The sequence below is a fragment of the Scyliorhinus torazame genome, chromosome 7 (genome assembly GCF_047496885.1).
Source record: "Scyliorhinus torazame isolate Kashiwa2021f chromosome 7, sScyTor2.1, whole genome shotgun sequence".
Lineage (NCBI taxonomy): Eukaryota > Metazoa > Chordata > Chondrichthyes > Carcharhiniformes > Scyliorhinidae > Scyliorhinus > Scyliorhinus torazame.
In genome coordinates, this window is record NC_092713.1 from 259,939,707 (window position 1) to 259,956,154 (window position 16,448).

The 16,448-nt window shown below is 49.9% G+C and overlaps 1 protein-coding gene across 2 annotated transcripts in view; it reads left to right on the forward strand.

The window, feature by feature from the left end:
• Positions 1–16,448, forward strand: part of LOC140426992 (rho GTPase-activating protein 26-like) — a 315,317-nt gene that overhangs the window by 178,432 nt on the left and 120,437 nt on the right. For both annotated transcript variants that reach the window (XM_072512347.1, XM_072512348.1), the window contains exons 15-16: positions 3,979–4,057; positions 14,412–14,470. In XM_072512347.1, the coding sequence (XP_072368448.1) occupies positions 3,979–4,057; positions 14,412–14,470 (138 nt within the window). The remainder of the gene's footprint in view (positions 1–3,978; positions 4,058–14,411; positions 14,471–16,448) is intronic.

Genomic DNA, 16,448 nt, shown 5'->3' on the forward strand with positions numbered 1-16,448 from the left:
TAAAGAAATAGAGTATAACAGTAGGGAACTGTACAAGACATTGGTGAGACCATACCTGGAGCACTGACAGTTTTGTTGAGGGGGCGATGTAGTTGCATGAGAGGCAGTTCAGAGGGTTTCACTAGATTGATTCCACAGATGAGGGGTTTGTCTTATGGAGAGAGATTGAGCAGGTTATGCATATACTCTCTGGAGTTCAGAAGAATGAGAGCTGTGATAATTGAGGTATATAAGATGATATAAGTTTTTGACAAAGTAGACGTAGAGCACATGCTTTCTCTTGTGGAACAATCTAGAATGAGAAGTCATAGTTTTAGGTAGTATTTAGAGCTGAGATGAGGAGAAATCCCCTCCACCCCCCCCCCCAACAGAGTCCCCCCCCCCAACAGAGTCCCCCCCCCCCCCCAACAGAGTCCCCCCCCCCCCCCAACAGAGTCCCCCCCCCCCCCAACAGAGTCCCCCCCCCAACAGAGTCCCCCCCCCCCAACAGAGTCCCCCTCCCCCAACAGAGTCCCCCTCCCCCAACAGAGTCCCCCTCCCCCAACAGAGTCCCCCTCCCCCAACAGAGTCCCCCTCCCCCAACAGAGTCCCCCTCCCCCAACAGAGTCCCCCTCCCCCAACAGAGTCCCCCTCCCCCAACAGAGTCCCCCTCCCCCAACAGAGTCCCCCTCCCCCAACAGAGTCCCCCTCCCCCAACAGAGTCCCCCTCCCCCAACAGAGTCCCCCTCCCCCAACAGAGTCCCCCTCCCCCAACAGAGTCCCCCTCCCCCAACAGAGTCCCCCTCCCCCAACAGAGTCCCCCTCCCCCAACAGAGTCCCCCTCCCCCAACAGAGTCCCCCTCCCCCAACAGAGTCCCCCTCCCCCAACAGAGTCCCCCTCCCCAACAGAGTCCCCCTCCCCAACAGAGTCCCCCTCCCCAACAGAGTCCCCCTCCCCAACAGAGTCCCCCTCCCCAACAGAGTCCCCCTCCCCCAACAGAGTCCCCCTCCCCCAACAGAGTCTCCCTCCCCCAACAGAGTCCCCCTCCCCCAACAGAGTCCCCCTCCCCCAACAGAGTCCCCCTCCCCCAACAGAGTCCCCCTCCCCCAACAGAGTCCCCCTCCCCCAACAGAGTCCCCCTCCCCCAACAGAGTCCCCCTCCCCCAACAGAGTCCCCCTCCCCCAACAGAGTCCCCCTCCCCCAACAGAGTCCCCCTCCCCCAACAGAGTCCCCCTCCCCCAACAGAGTCCCCCTCCCCCAACAGAGTCCCCCTCCCCCAACAGAGTCCCCCTCCCCCAACAGAGTCCCCCTCCCCCAACAGAGTCCCCCTCCCCCAACAGAGTCCCCCTCCCCCAACAGAGTCCCCCTCCCCCAACAGAGTCCCCCTCCCCCAACAGAGTCCCCCTCCCCCAACAGAGTCCCCCTCCCCCAACAGAGTCCCCCTCCCCCAACAGAGTCCCCCTCCCCCAACAGAGTCCCCCTCCCCCAACAGAGTCCCCCTCCCCCAACAGAGTCCCCCTCCCCCAACAGAGTCCCCCTCCCCCAACAGAGTCCCCCTCCCCCAACAGAGCCCCCCTCCCCCAACAGAGCCCCCCTCCCCCAACAGAGTCCCCCTCCCCCAACAGAGTCCCCCTCCCCCAACAGAGTCCCCCTCCCCCAACAGAGTCCCCCTCCCCCAACAGAGTCCCCCTCCCCCAACAGAGTCCCCCTCCCCCAACAGAGTCCCCCTCCCCCAACAGAGTCCCCCTCCCCCAACAGAGTCCCCCTCCCCCAACAGAGTCCCCCTCCCCCAACAGAGTCCCCCTCCCCCAACAGAGTCCCCCTCCCCCAACAGAGTCCCCCTCCCCCAACAGAGTCCCCCTCCCCCAACAGAGTCCCCCTCCCCCAACAGAGTCCCCCTCCCCCAACAGAGTCCCCCTCCCCCAACAGAGTCCCCCTCCCCCAACAGAGTCCCCCTCCCCCAACAGAGTCCCCCTCCCCCAACAGAGTCCCCCTCCCCCAACAGAGTCCCCCTCCCCCACCAGAGCCGCCCTCCCCCACCAGAGCCGCCCTCCCCCACCAGAGCCGCCCTCCCCCACCAGAGCCGCCCTCCCCCACCAGAGCCGCCCTCCCCCACCAGAGCCGCCCTCCCCCACCAGAGCCGCCCTCCCCCACCAGAGCCGCCCTCCCCCACCAGAGCCGCCCTCCCCCACCAGAGCCGCCCTCCCCACCAGAGCCGCCCTCCCCCACCAGAGCCGCCCTCCCCCACCAGAGCCGCCCTCCCCCACCAGAGCCGCCCTCCCCCACCAGAGCCGCCCTCCCCCACCAGAGCCGCCCTCCCCCACCAGAGCCGCCCTCCCCCACCAGAGCCGCCCTCCCCCACCAGAGCCGCCCTCCCCACCAGAGCCGCCCTCCCCCACCAGAGGCGCCCTCCCCCACCAGAGGCGCCCTCCCCCACCAGAGGCGCCCTCCCCCACAAGAGGCGCCCTCCCCACCTGAGCCGCCCTCCCCACCAGAGCCGCCCTCCCCCACCAGAGCCGCCCTCCCCCACCAGAGCCGCCCTCCCCCACCAGAGCCGCCCTCCCCCACCAGAGCCGCCCTCCCCCACCAGAGCCGCCCTCCCCCACCAGAGCCGCCCTCCCCCACCAGAGCCGCCCTCCCCCACCAGAGCCGCCCTCCCCCACCAGAGCCGCCCTCCCCCACCAGAGCCGCCCTCCCCCACCAGAGCCGCCCTCCCCCACCAGAGCCGCCCTCCCCCACCAGAGCCGCCCTCCCCCACCAGAGCCGCCCTCCCCCACCAGAGCCGCCCTCCCCCACCAGAGCCGCCCTCCCCCACCAGAGCCGCCCTCCCCCACCAGAGCCGCCCTCCCCCACCAGAGCCGCCCTCCCCCACCAGAGCCGCCCTCCCCCACCAGAGCCGCCCTCCCCCACCAGAGCCGCCCTCCCCCACCAGAGCCGCCCTCCCCCACCAGAGCCGCCCTCCCCCACCAGAGCCGCCCTCCCCCACCAGAGCCGCCCTCCCCCACCAGAGCCGCCCTCCCCCACCAGAGCCGCCCTCCCCCACCAGAGCCGCCCTCCCCCACCAGAGCCGCCCTCCCCCACCAGAGCCGCCCTCCCCCACCAGAGCCGCCCTCCCCCACCAGAGCCGCCCTCCCCCACCAGAGCCGCCCTCCCCCACCAGAGCCGCCCTCCCCCACCAGAGCCGCCGGCCCCCACCAGAGCCGCCGGCCCCCACCAGAGCCGCCGGCCCCCACCAGAGCCGCCGGCCCCCACCAGAGCCGCCGGCCCCCACCAGAGCCGCCGGCCCCCAACAGAGCCGCCGGCCCCCAACAGAGTCGCCGTCCCCCCGCAACAGAGTCTGTATCAAAGCAGGGTTATTGAGATTCATTCAAGCGTGAAGGGAAATATTAGTAAACAAACCTCTTAAGCAGTTGCTTAAAATCTTAAAAGTTTTATGTTTCACATATTTAAATTCAGCAATGATTAGTGCTTTAAGGAATTAAACTGCATTGTTCGTTAATTTTCAGTGCCAGTGACGTTGGGATGGGAATAATTAATACTAGTCATAACAGGGTACTCGTGCCTGTAATGTTTACTGTAACTTTCTGTGGCATTATTTTGCATCTACTACGCAAATACAATCCTTTTAATACATTTCCTAGTGAGGCTGGCATCGAAATACATTTTCACAAGATTAACCGCCTCCCAGCATAAATCAAACACCAGCATTTGGGAATGAGCATTTAACTATGCACCTATCTCTGACTTGAAGTTGCTGTGTTGTTTACACTTGAATGACAGAGGCCACTAGCATAATTTTAACAGCAAAATCTGCACCTATAAATTCCTAAGGAATGTATTGAAATTATACTTTAGATGGGTTCAAAAACATTGTAGCAGAGAAAAGGCATTGAATAATATGGCGAGCACGAACGGTTCAAACACATCAGAAGATGGTTTATTGGTATAATAGTCTTTGCTTTTCTACTAACATTGTTGTGTTTCCTGTATTTAAAAGGAGCAGCTGATATAGATCTGGAGACTTCAACTGAATGGGAGATAAAGACTATTACCAGCACGCTTAAACATTACCTAAGGTAAGATCATTAAGGGGGAAACAATATGAATTTATATTTAACTAGTCCGTGTATATGCAAATAGACTTCATTCACTCTCCAAGGTTTGAAAATAGTTTTAAATGTTTGACGTTTTTACTGGGAGGAGTGAAGGGACCTGTTCTTATGGGGAGTTGACAATATTTTTTGCAAGTTCCAATTATATTAAGTGTCTGCAAATGTAGCAGAAGATGGGTAAATAACAATGTGTCTGTCTGATCCTGAATCGCTGGAGCTAGTCTTATTATGTAAGCATCCAATGCATTAGTTTCTCATATCTGGCGGTTCTTTGCCCAGAATTTTGATTACTTTGTTTTTCTGCATATATATATATATATATAAAGAAGCTCGATGTTCCCTTTACGATGTTTGACTTTCAAAAATGCATTTGGTCTCCTTCTTTGCCATGTATGATATTAAGAATGAATCCAGGGATACGGTGAAATTTTCCATTGTTCAATTTGATGTTAGTATCAGTATTCAATTTCAACAGTTCAGTGATCTTTGGAGCTGATTGGTGAAAGATGATTCCAAATATGGGCAGCACGGTAGCATTGTGGATAGCACAATTGCTTCACAGCTCCAGGGTCCCAGGTTCGATTCTGGCTTGGGTCACTGTCTGTGCGGAGTCTGCACATTCTCCCCCTGTGTGCGTGAGTTTGCTCCGGTTTCCTCCCACAGTCCAAAGATGTGCAGGTTAGGTGGATTGGCCATGATAAATTGCCCTTAGTGTCCAAAATTGCCCTTAGTGTTGGGTGGGGTTACTGGGTTATGGGGATAGGGTGGAGTTGTTGAGCTTGGGTAGGGTGCTCTTTCCAAGAGCCAGAGCAGACTCGATGGGCCGAACGGCCTCCTGCACTGTAAATTCTATGAAATACTAAACGAGTCATTCAATCTAGGCAGTTCAGCAATCAATACTGTTTAAGAAAATTTAAGAAAAGCTAAGTACGTTTTTATTTGTGAGAAATTGCAATAAGTTCACAATTTAATGAATTTGCTTAAGTTAATTTCAATTTATGAAATATATTTTTTGAGTAACATAACTTGCAGACACTTGATATGCACAAAACTTGATATGCATTGTATCAAAACATCTTTTTGACTTGAAAAATAACTTGATGCATAAGCCGTTTGACCATTCATTTTACGTAATGCTCCGCATCTTTGGGGGCCGAGCCCCAACATTGAGGGGCTAGGCCGGCGCCGGACGAATTTCCGCCCCGCCAGCTGGCAGAAAAGGCCTTTGGTGCCCCTCCAGCTGGTGCGGAAATGACATCTCCGGGCGGCGCATGCGCGGGAGCGTCAGCGGCCGCTGACAGCATTCCCGCGCATGCACAGTGGAGGGAGTCTCTTCCGCCTCCACCATGGTGGAGACAGTGGCGGAGGCGGATGGGAAAGAGTGCCCCCACGGCACAGGCCCACCCGTGGATCGGTGGGCCCCGATCGAGGGCCAGGCCACCGTGGGGGCACCCCCCGGGGCCAGATCGCCCCACAACCCCCCCATGACTCTGGAGCCCACCCGCGCCGCCTTGTCCCGCCGGTAAGGTAGGTGATTTAATTTACGCCGGCGGGACAGGCATTTTAGCGGCGGGCCGGAGAATCGAGCGGGGGGGCCCGCCAACCGGCGTGGCGCAATTCCCACCCCCGCCGAATCTCCGGTGCCAGAGACTTCGGCAACTGGCGGGGGCGGGATTCACGCCAGCCCCCGGCGATTCTCCGACCCGGCAGGGGGGTCGGAGAATTTCGCCCAAGAATTCCTACATCGGCATTTGTGCAATTGGTCCTGAGAATTATTTCAAAATGTTGGCAAAATTGCATGGTTTTTACAGGGACTTCAGCTACATTACAGCAAACACATGTGAAATTTTCGTAGTAGTGTAAAAATAGGTAACCAAAATATTTTTGTGGGGCAGGTTATTTATGCTTCAGATATTAATTTTCTGCACAAACTAACGGAACATTAATCCATTGTGAGTAATAATGATTATTTAGGGTTTGAAGTATTGTGTAGGAGATAAACCATTTGTAAATGGTGAAATTTTGTATTAATAACATATTTTGTTCATTGCTGAGAAAAGACACATTGTCGAATCTTTTTGTCTTGCACTCAGCAGGACAATTCGGAAGAATACCAAATGTAAAGGGACTAACAACTTGTCCTTCAGAGAAGAGAGTGCTGATTCATTGGCAAGTGGACTCTGATTGGTAGAGGGGTTGCCATGGAGAATGCATCAGTTAACTGCCTAGCTTTGTTTCAATTCAGATCAGGCAGGTTGACTCTGGTCAAGGTATTGCCCTGGAGAGTTATTACAACCCCACGAAGACCATGGGGAATTGTTGATTGATTTCCCCGTGGGGTTCGTGGAGTACAAGTTCCCCTATTGAGCAGGCAGAGGCTTTTTTTCTGTTCAAACCTTTGTTTGCCTGAGCCTGGCCTCTTTTGGGGTTATTACAGGAATGAACTAGAGAATGGCTGTTGCCTATTTTGTTTAGTTGAAACAGGCACTTGGGTTTACATGTTCTTTCTGTCTGTTTAGGACACAGCTGTGTGTATTAATATATGTAGCTTCTAGCATGCATAAGTGCTACGCTGTAAGCAGAACTGATAATCTTAAATTGGTTTCATCAATCAGAGGACAGGCCAACAGCAAGCACAAGTAGGACTGAGTTAACCGAGTTTTGGAGGTTAGATTGCCAGGCTTGGGAGCCTTATATAGCCCTTGGGTTGCAGGTAGGGCATCAACCTGTTTGTATGCACAGAATTTGTTTGTATGTAAATTATAATTTCATATGTTGCTCAAGACCACAACAACTTGAATTTGTATTGGGCCTTTAACTTCGCCCACACAGACTGAAGCTTGAAACCGCGTTGTTCTGATTAAAATTTAAAAAAGACGAATCTTTTATATTTTAATTGGAAGACTGGTGTGATGGAGCAGCAGCAGGAAGGCGAACAATTAAGTGCAGAATGTTTGGTGAGCAGCATGCCTTCAGGCAGTAGTGAATCACAACTTGCATGTTGGACTGAAATATTATGGTGATCTCTGTTGTTTAGCTAATCTAAAATTGTGATGGGCCTTAGGATGTTTCAGGCTGGAAGGAGACCAATAATGATGGTATTAAATCTTGTCAATTTGCGGCTGGTGCAGTATATCCTGAGGATCCTGGAGTCTGCATTTGAATTCCCATATTTTCCAGCCTGTTTCTGGCTACGTTTCTTAGCTGAGTCAAAACTGCTCTGACAGAGTTGTAAAAAACAGGGGCGGGATTCTCCGACTCCCCGCCGGATCAGAGAATCGCCGGGGGCTGGCGTGAATCCCGCCGCCGCCAGTTGCCGAATTCTCCGGCACCGGATATTCGGCGGGGGCGGGAATTGCGGTTGGCGGCCCCCCCCCCCCCGCGATTCTCCGGCCCGCAATGGGCCGAAGTCCGCTGCTGGAATGCCTGTCCCGCCGGCGAGGATCAAACCACCTCTCTTCCCGGCGGGACTAGGCGGCGCGGGCGGGCTCCGGGGTCCTGGGGGGGGGGGGGGGGGGCACGGGGCGATCTGGCCCCGGGGGGTGCCCCCACGATGGCCTGGCCCGCGATCGGGGCCCACCGATCGGCGGGTGGGCCTGTGCCTTGGGGGCACTCTTTTATTACGCGTCGGCCGTGTAGGTCTCCGCGATGGCCGTGTGTAGGTGACCCCACCCCGCGCATGCGCGGGGATGACGTCAGCAGCCACTGATGCTCCCACGCATGCGCGGACTTCCGCCGCCCGGCAATGTCCTTTCGGCCCCGACTGGCGTGGCGCCAAAGGCCTTTCCCGCCAGTCGGCGGCCGCAAACCACTCCGGCCGGGGCTAGCCCCTCAAGGTGAGGGCTTGGCCCCTAAAGGTGTGGAGAATTCCGCACATTTGGGGCAGCCCAACGCCGGAGTAGTTCACGCCATTCCATCTCGCCGGGACCCCACGTCCCGCCGGGTAGGGGAGAATCCGGCCCCAGGTCTTTATTGCAAGGTGATGACTGTCTGGAACCCATCCATTGTAAGGATCATGAATTACTGAGTAATAAATCCATCTCTGGTGACTTAGTGGCCACTACCATTGATTTTTTAAAAACTTGCTTCCACTTATTCCCCAGCAAAATAACCTAATTCTGAATATTCCATAAAATGTGACTAGAAAATATGAACAAATTAATCATGTTTACATCAGGATGGTTTTGAATTGGCACAGAAACATATTTCTTGCTGCTATTAAGTAACAGAATATTTCACTGGTTTAAAAGTAGAAATAATACAGATGGTGTCAAATTGTACATGTATGCTAATTTAATATCTTTATAAAACATTGATCAGGATCAGCTGTAAACTGTATATGGTCATTACCCACCATTGTCAAAATGTTTCTAAGATTCGAAAAGCTAGATATGTGTCAACTGAAATCTAGTTTCATGTCAGGAGTTTGCTGAAGTAATTACAGGGCAGTTAATAATACATTAACAATAAACACCAATGGAAGTAGAGTGGAGAGGGTCTAGGGTCAAAACCACAGTCTATGTTGATTATTTTCATCAGGGCTATTTTGACAGAATTGATACATTGCACAAACGTTTCATGAAAATTGTGGGTTAATTTGGGAGGAATTAAACAAGTGGGAAAAGAAAATTAAAGAGGTCCAGTTATAAACAGACCAGCATGTCTCAAAGGAATATCTTCTACAATGCACTGAAGTTTGTACAGAACAATCGCTTATTGTGCTGCTTTCCCCAGTTATGCAGTCTAGGAGAACTACGAGAACATTAGGTCGAACATTTCAATTAACTCCTCAATAGACCTTCAGTAATAAATACCTTTGTAGCCAGAATTTCCCAGGAACTAATTCAAAGTTCTCAGAATCTACCCCTCACTTCAACTGAAGTACAAAAGACCATCCTCAAGCTAACAATGGCAAGGCACTTGGCATTGCAGCAGCGTTACTCTGCTGTTGGAAGCCACTTGTTCCTAATTTTTCAATTATTAAGAGATAAGAAATTGTTCCAGGAACATAGTAACCAGAATAAGCCATTCAGTTCCTTGATCGTGTTATGCCATTTAATTAGATAATGGCTGATGTTTCACTTAGCTCCATTTTATCCACCCTTCCTCCTGATCCTTTAATACCCTTGTTGAGCAGAAATTGAGTTCATCTCAGTTTTGAAATACTCTGATCTCCTAATGTGGCTCATTTATGCTTGTGACATACATTCATACACAGGGACCCATTCTTTGCAAACAAAATTACCTGGGAGCTTGGAATTACCGTTGCTTTCTCCATTGCAATGCCTTAGCCAATCAGAGTCGACTTGCCAATCAATCAGCACACATTTCTCCAGTAGAATAAATTGTTGTGATTTGTTTGAAATTGGGTATTCTGCCATTGTGCTGATTAGGGCAGGATAAAAAGCTTCGGCAACATGCCTCTTTTCAGCAATATTCAAACTCTGATTTATATTTCCTGGGTCCAAGGTAAATGACCTCATAATTTTTTATCATAGAATTTACAGTGCAGAAGGTGGCCATTTGGCCCATCGAGTCTGCACCTTCTCTTGGAAAGAGCACCCTACCCAAGGTCAACACCTCCACCCTATCCCCATAACCCAGTAACCCCACCCAACACTAAGGGCAGTTTTGGACACTAAGGGCAATTTATCATGGCCAATCTACCTAACCTGCACATCTTTAGACTGTGGGAGGAAACCGGAGCACCCGGAGGAAACCCACGCACACACAGGGAGGGTGTACAGACTCCGCACAGACAGTGACCCAAGCCGGAATCAAACCTGGGACCCTGGCGCTGTGAAGCAATTGTGCTATCCACAATGCTACCGTGCTGCCCTACTTCATGTAGAGTGAATTCTATCTGCCCAGTTTTGCTCACTCACTTAAATCTAAACGTCCATTTGCATCCTATTCCCTCATCTGTCATATATTGAAAAGCTGAGGTAGCACAAGTGATTAGCACTGTGGCTTCACAGCACCTGTGTCCCAGGTTCGATTCCCTGCTGGGTCACTGTCTGTACGGAGTCTGCACGTTCTCCCCGTGTCTGCGTGGGTTTTCTCCTGGTGCTCCGGTTTCCTCCCACAGTCCAAAGATGTGCCGGTAAGGTGGATTGGCCATGATAAATTGCCCTTAGCGACCAAAAAAGGTTCGGAGGGATTATTGGGTTACGGGGATAGGGTGGAAGTGAGGGCTTAAGTGGGTCGGTGCAGACTCGATGGGCCGAATGGCCTCCTTCTGCACTGTATGTTCTTGTGCAGATCCCTGGGGACAGTATTCGCCACATTCCATCAACAGGAGTATAAACTTATCTCTACTCTGTTTCCTATCCCCTATATCAATTCCCTACTTATTTTATAGGTGACCATCCAGATGCTTCCATTGGTGGTAACAATCTCTTTTGAATTCAAAACCCCATCTAGGATTTGAGCACAAAAGATTGAGGCTGATATACCAGTGTAGTACTGAGCGAATGCTGTACAGTTAGAGATGTTGCCTTTCAAATTATACAATAAACCAGGCCCCATCTGCCCTCTCAGGTGGACATAAAAGGTTCGATTGCACTATTTCAAAGAGAAATATGGCAGTTGTCCTGAGTCCTAGCCAAAATTTAGCCCTCGGTCAACAACACAAAAACTTTGAGCAGATCAACGTCACATTGCTGGTTTTGGGAGCTTGCTGTGTGCAAATTGCCACTGTATTTTTTATGGTACAATGGTGTTTACACCTCAAAAGTACTTAATTGGCTGGAAAATAATTTGGAGCATCCTGTGGTCATGGAAGATACAAATAAATGCAGGTCTTTTTTTTTGTGTGGATCATTATTGAATGCCTCCCGAGGTAACAATGTGTCCATTGTTACAGTGTTGTTTGAAGGGATCGAGGATAACTTGCTTCTACTATGATTCTATAGGTTCTGAGATGGTTGATAAGTCCAATGTACAATTTGAACACGCTGCCACATGTGGAAAGGTACTGCTTGAAGGGTCTGGTATATAAATTGTTTGGATGTCTGTGCACTTCCTGACATCTTGACTTTCCTCTGAGTCTTCTTGACAAAGTCTCTGGACGTGTTCAGTGTCTTCTCCCATTAACCGTCTCAATTTTAGTTGGTCACAAGCCAGGACTTCCATGAGTTTGCAGGGATCTTTGATTTCTTTAGGGTTGCTTTGAGGACATGTTTCTGCTGTCCTTCTGGGAGCCTCCTGTTGTGACTGAGTTCTGAGTAAAGCAATTGCTGTGAAAGTCTGGTGTCAAGCAAGTGAATTACGTTCTCTGCCCAGTGGAATTGGTTATGAGTGATGAGCCCCTCAATGCTGGACATGTTGGCATGGGAAAGGATGCTGCTACTGGACCATATTTGGACAACCTTGTGAAGGCATTGCTGGGGTAGATCTTCAGTGCTTTGAGGTGAAGCTGCAGGTTGTTCAAACATCCAAAGCATATCGGTGCATGGGGATTTGAGACCCTGGTCCTTAAATACTGTGCTGGATATTCCGATTTTGAGACTACATGCTGACGCCGGGGTGGGAATAGTGGTGTTTTACGCCAGAAAAACAGCGCAACAGCAGCTCCGATCCTCTGTCTGGTGGGGGGCTAGCAGCTGCGCAGCCAAAGCCCCCCCTGCCCGCGGAACAACCCCCCCCCCCCCGACTGTGGCAGTGCTGCACTCAGTCCACAGCCATCACGTGGGGTTCACAAAAAAATAGCATGAGTGACCCACGCCACTGGGAACTCGGCCCATCTGGGGTAGAGCATCAGGGCTTCAGGTGATGTTCTGAGGCCGTCCATGCGGCGTACTGAGACTGAACTGGCGCATTGGAGGTGATGATGGATTTCTTCATCTATGACTGTCTTGTTGAGAAGAGTCGCCCATGAAATAAAAAATGGCCTATGATTTCCAGAATCTCACTAAGTACATTCACTTTCTGTTTTTCTCAGCAGAAAGGACTTTGCTCGTTTTAATGTAGTGAGGAACTGTCATGCATAGCAAGAGTATTTATAAACATTTTGGTCAGCATCAAAGCAGAGCAATTGAGATGCATTCAAGCATGAAAGGAAAGATAAATAAATAAACCCCCTAAGCAGCTTGCTCGGACCAATAAAATTGTCAATCCCTGGCTCACGTGTGAAATTGAATGGCATTTCCAAGATTGTCTTTTGAAGTGTACTTGGCTTTCGAGAAAGCCTCTGACACTTGTAACAGCTGCTGCTTTGAACACTTTTGTTTCAGGCAGCAGATGTTAGGGAAGGGTCAGTGAAAATGCAGTGGTTTTTCATTCTACTGCCTGGACTGCTCTTCAGCTTTCAGGCAGGGGTAACTGATGGGGTCATCTGATGGGAGTCTCTGTTGGGAGTTCTGGCGGGGGTCGTCTCTGATGGGGTGAGTCTCTGATATGGGTTCTGATGGCGGGGTCGGGGGGGGATCGTGGGGTGGGGTCGGTTCACCCTCTTGTCTGCATCCTGTGGGGGGTGGGGGGTCCCTTATTCCAGTGGTGGCGGGGGGGGGGGGGGGGGGTGATGTCCCTACTTGTCAAGGGGGAGGGAAGGTGCAGGCTTTGCGTTGTGGAGGAGAGGGGTCCCAACGCCGAACCTCGGTATCAGGCCGCACACACAATCAAAATGGCAGTCTAATGCTGGGATTCTGATGGAATCCAGCGAGCTCTCCTCTATGCATAAGTTAGCTATGCTCAGTGGGCTATAAGCTGGTTTGTGATGCAGAACAAGGCCAGCAGCACTGGTTCAATTCCCGTACCACGTGAGAATTCTGAATTCTCCCTCTGTGTACCCGAACAGGCGCTGGAATGAGGCGACTAGGGGCTTTTCACAGTAACTTCATTGCAGTGTTAATGTAAGCCTACTTGTGACAATAAAATATAAATTCTAATTCTTAGCTTGGTGAAGCAGCGGGACTCGCACCTGAGCCCTGCTCCTAACGCCACAGTAGTGATTCTCTGCTGGCGTGAGCACTTAGGCTGCAGACAGAGAATCTCAGCCAATGTATCTGAAACTAAGGACTTGGCTCAGTCGTCACACTTGCATCTCAGTTAGAAGTATTTGGATTAATGTCCAAGTCCAGAGACTTCAACATACAATTTAAGCTGACAGTTCATTGCAGCGCCATCAGTGCCATTTTTTTTTTAACCAATTGGGCCACAGCTACTCTCTCAGATGGAGGTAGAAGAACCCACAGAACTATTTTACGAAATGCAGGGTGTTTTCCTGGTACCCTGGCCAATATCGATCTATCACTGAGTATCACTTAAACTGAAGATCTGATCATTATCCCATTGCTCTATGAGACCTTGCTTTGTACAAATTGGCTGCCACATTTCCCTATCTTACAATACCTGACAATTACGTTTCAATAGAATTTAATTGCGCTAAAATGCTTTCGTCTTTGAGGTCGTGGAAGGCACTTTATAACTCCAAATTATTTTTCTTTCCCTAGCATTTTTTGTATGAAGCTTGAAGTTACGTTCTAGACAGCATCTATTCATTTTACAGATCGCTTCGCTGTTTGAGGGGTTATCACTGAAATTAGTCAAGGAATGTATATACCCTTTCATATTTTGTCATTTCAGCAATGGCTGTTCAGGTTCTGGATGCCTGAGTGGGGGCTAAATTTGGAGTCTCCATTAAATTATTTTTCTTAATGCTTCATTCTTGTATTCTGAGAGTAAGAACTTGTAATAACTTGGAGTTATTTTGTCTTGAACTGGTTCCATAAAGTGAAAGGGACAGTGATTGGGGAATATATATAATCCATCATGCTGTAACATTCAGTTTTGAGTGTATGTCACCACTTTCATGAGGTTATAAATATCACATCATTAAAAGTCTTGCCCGACATTTAAAGATTCTTTTTACTCATCACGAATGTGGACATTGTTGTCAGTTTTTCCCTGCGTGTCGTTGCCCGGAGAAGCAAGTAATGAGTTACGTTTTTGACCATTTTAGTAGCAGTGTGATATAACTGGCACAATCTTAATGAATTGAATGGCCTCCACCTGTGCTTTATCATTCTAAAGTTCAATAAGCTGAATGGCCTGGAGTCACACAGACCAGACTGGGTAAGGATGGCAGATTTCCATCCATACAGAACCCAGTTGAGTTTTAACTTTTACTGATGCATGCTATTTTTATTTCCAGATTTCTTTACTAAGTTCAAATTCTCAAACTGCCATGTCCAGGCTTCCGGACTACTAATTTTATAACATATTCACCGTGTTACAGCACATATTGTATATGAATCAATTTAAAAATCAAAATCTTTTTGTTCGATATTAACTTTATGATATTTCAATCTTTTTTTAGGGTGCTTCCAGCTCCCTTGATGACATTCCAATTACAACACAGCTTTGTCAAAGCAGCCAGTAAGTGCAAAACCTTACTCTGCCGGGTTAATGGAACTGCAAAGAGTTAGTACAGCAGATTGCATGACTAGCATTTTAACCCCCCCTGCTAGAAAAACAGGAACTGTTTGTATTTAGCAGAAGATTATGTAGAATGTAAAATTCTGTTCAACTATTAATTTTGCTTCTTCAGATAGAACAAGAACAAAGAAAATTACAGCACAGGAACAGGCCCAGCCTGCGCCGCAGATCCTTTTATCTAAACCTATCTTCTATTTTCCAAGGATCTACTTCCCTCTGTTCCCCACCCGTTCATATATCTGTCTAGAAGCATCTTAAATGATGCTATCGTGCCCGCCTCTACCACCTCCGCTGGCAAAGCGTTCCAGGCACCCACCACCCTCTGCGTAAAAAACATTCCACACACATCTCCCTTAAACTTTCCCCCTCTCGCCTTGAAATTATGACACCTTGTAATTGACACCCCCACTCTTGGAAAAAGCTTGTTGCTATCCACCCTGTCCATACCTCTCATAATTTTGTAGACCTCAATCAGGTCCCCCTCAACCTCCGTCTTTCCAACGAAAACAATCCTAATCTACTCAACCTTCTTCATAGCTAGCACCCTCCATACCAGGCAACATCCTGGTGAACCTCCTCTGCACCCTCTCTAAAGCATCCACATCCTTCTGGTAATATGGCGACCAGAACTGCATGCAGTATTCCAAATGTGGCCTAACCAAAGTCCTATACAACTGTAACATGACCTGCCGTCGCTTGTACTCAATACCCCGTCCGATGAAGGCAAGCATGCTGTATGCCTTCTTGACCACTCTATCGACCTGCGTTGCCACCTTCAGGGTACAATGGACCTGAACTCCCAGATCTCTCTGTACGTCAATTTTCCCCAGGACTCTTCCATTGGCCGTATAGTCTGCTCTTGAATTAGATCTTCCAAAATGCATCACCTCGCATTTTCCTGGATTGAACTCCATCTGCCATTTCTCTGCCCAACTCTCCAATCTATCTATATTTTGCTGTATTCTCTGACAGTCCTCCTCGCTATCTCAACTCCACCAATCTTAGTATCATCTGCAAACTTGCTAATCAGGCCACCTATACCTTCGTCCAGATCATTTATGTATATCACAAACAACAGTGGTCTGAGCACGGATCACTGTGGAACACCACTAGTCACCTTTCTCCATTTTGAGACACTCCCTTCCACCACTACTCGCTGTCTCCTGTTGCCCAGCCAGTTCTTTATCCATCTAGCTAGTACACCCTGGGCCCCATACGACTTCACTTTTTCCATCAACCTGCCATGGAAAACTTTATCAAACGCCTTACTGAAGTCCATGTATATGACATCTACAGCCCTTCCCTCATCAATTAACTTTGTCACTTCCTCAAACAATTCTATTAGGTTTGTAAGACATGACCTTCCCTGCACAAAACCATGCTGCCTATCACTGATGAGTCTATTTTCTTCCAAATGTGAATAGATCCTATCCCTCAGTATCTTCTCCAACAGTTTGCCTATCACTGACGTCAAGCTCACAGGTCTATAATTCCACGGATTATCCCTGATACCCTTCTTAAACAAAGTGACAACGTTAGCAATTCTCCAGTCCTCCTGGACCTCACCCGTGCACAAGGATGCTGCAAAGATATCTGTTAAGGCCCAAGCTATTTCGTCCCTCGCTTCCCTCAGTAACCTGGGATAGATCCCATCCAGACCTGGGGACTTGTACACCTTAATGCCTTTTAGAATACCCAAAACTTCACCCTTCCTTATGCCGACTTGACCTAGAGTATTTAAACACCCATCCCTATCCTCAACATCCGTCATGTCCCTCTCCTTGGTGAATACCGATGCAAAGTACTCATTAAGAATCTCACCCATTTCCTCTGACTCCACGCATAAATTCCCTCTTTTGTCTTTGAGTGGGCCAATCCTTTCTCTAGTTACCCTCTTGCTCCTTATATACGAATAAAA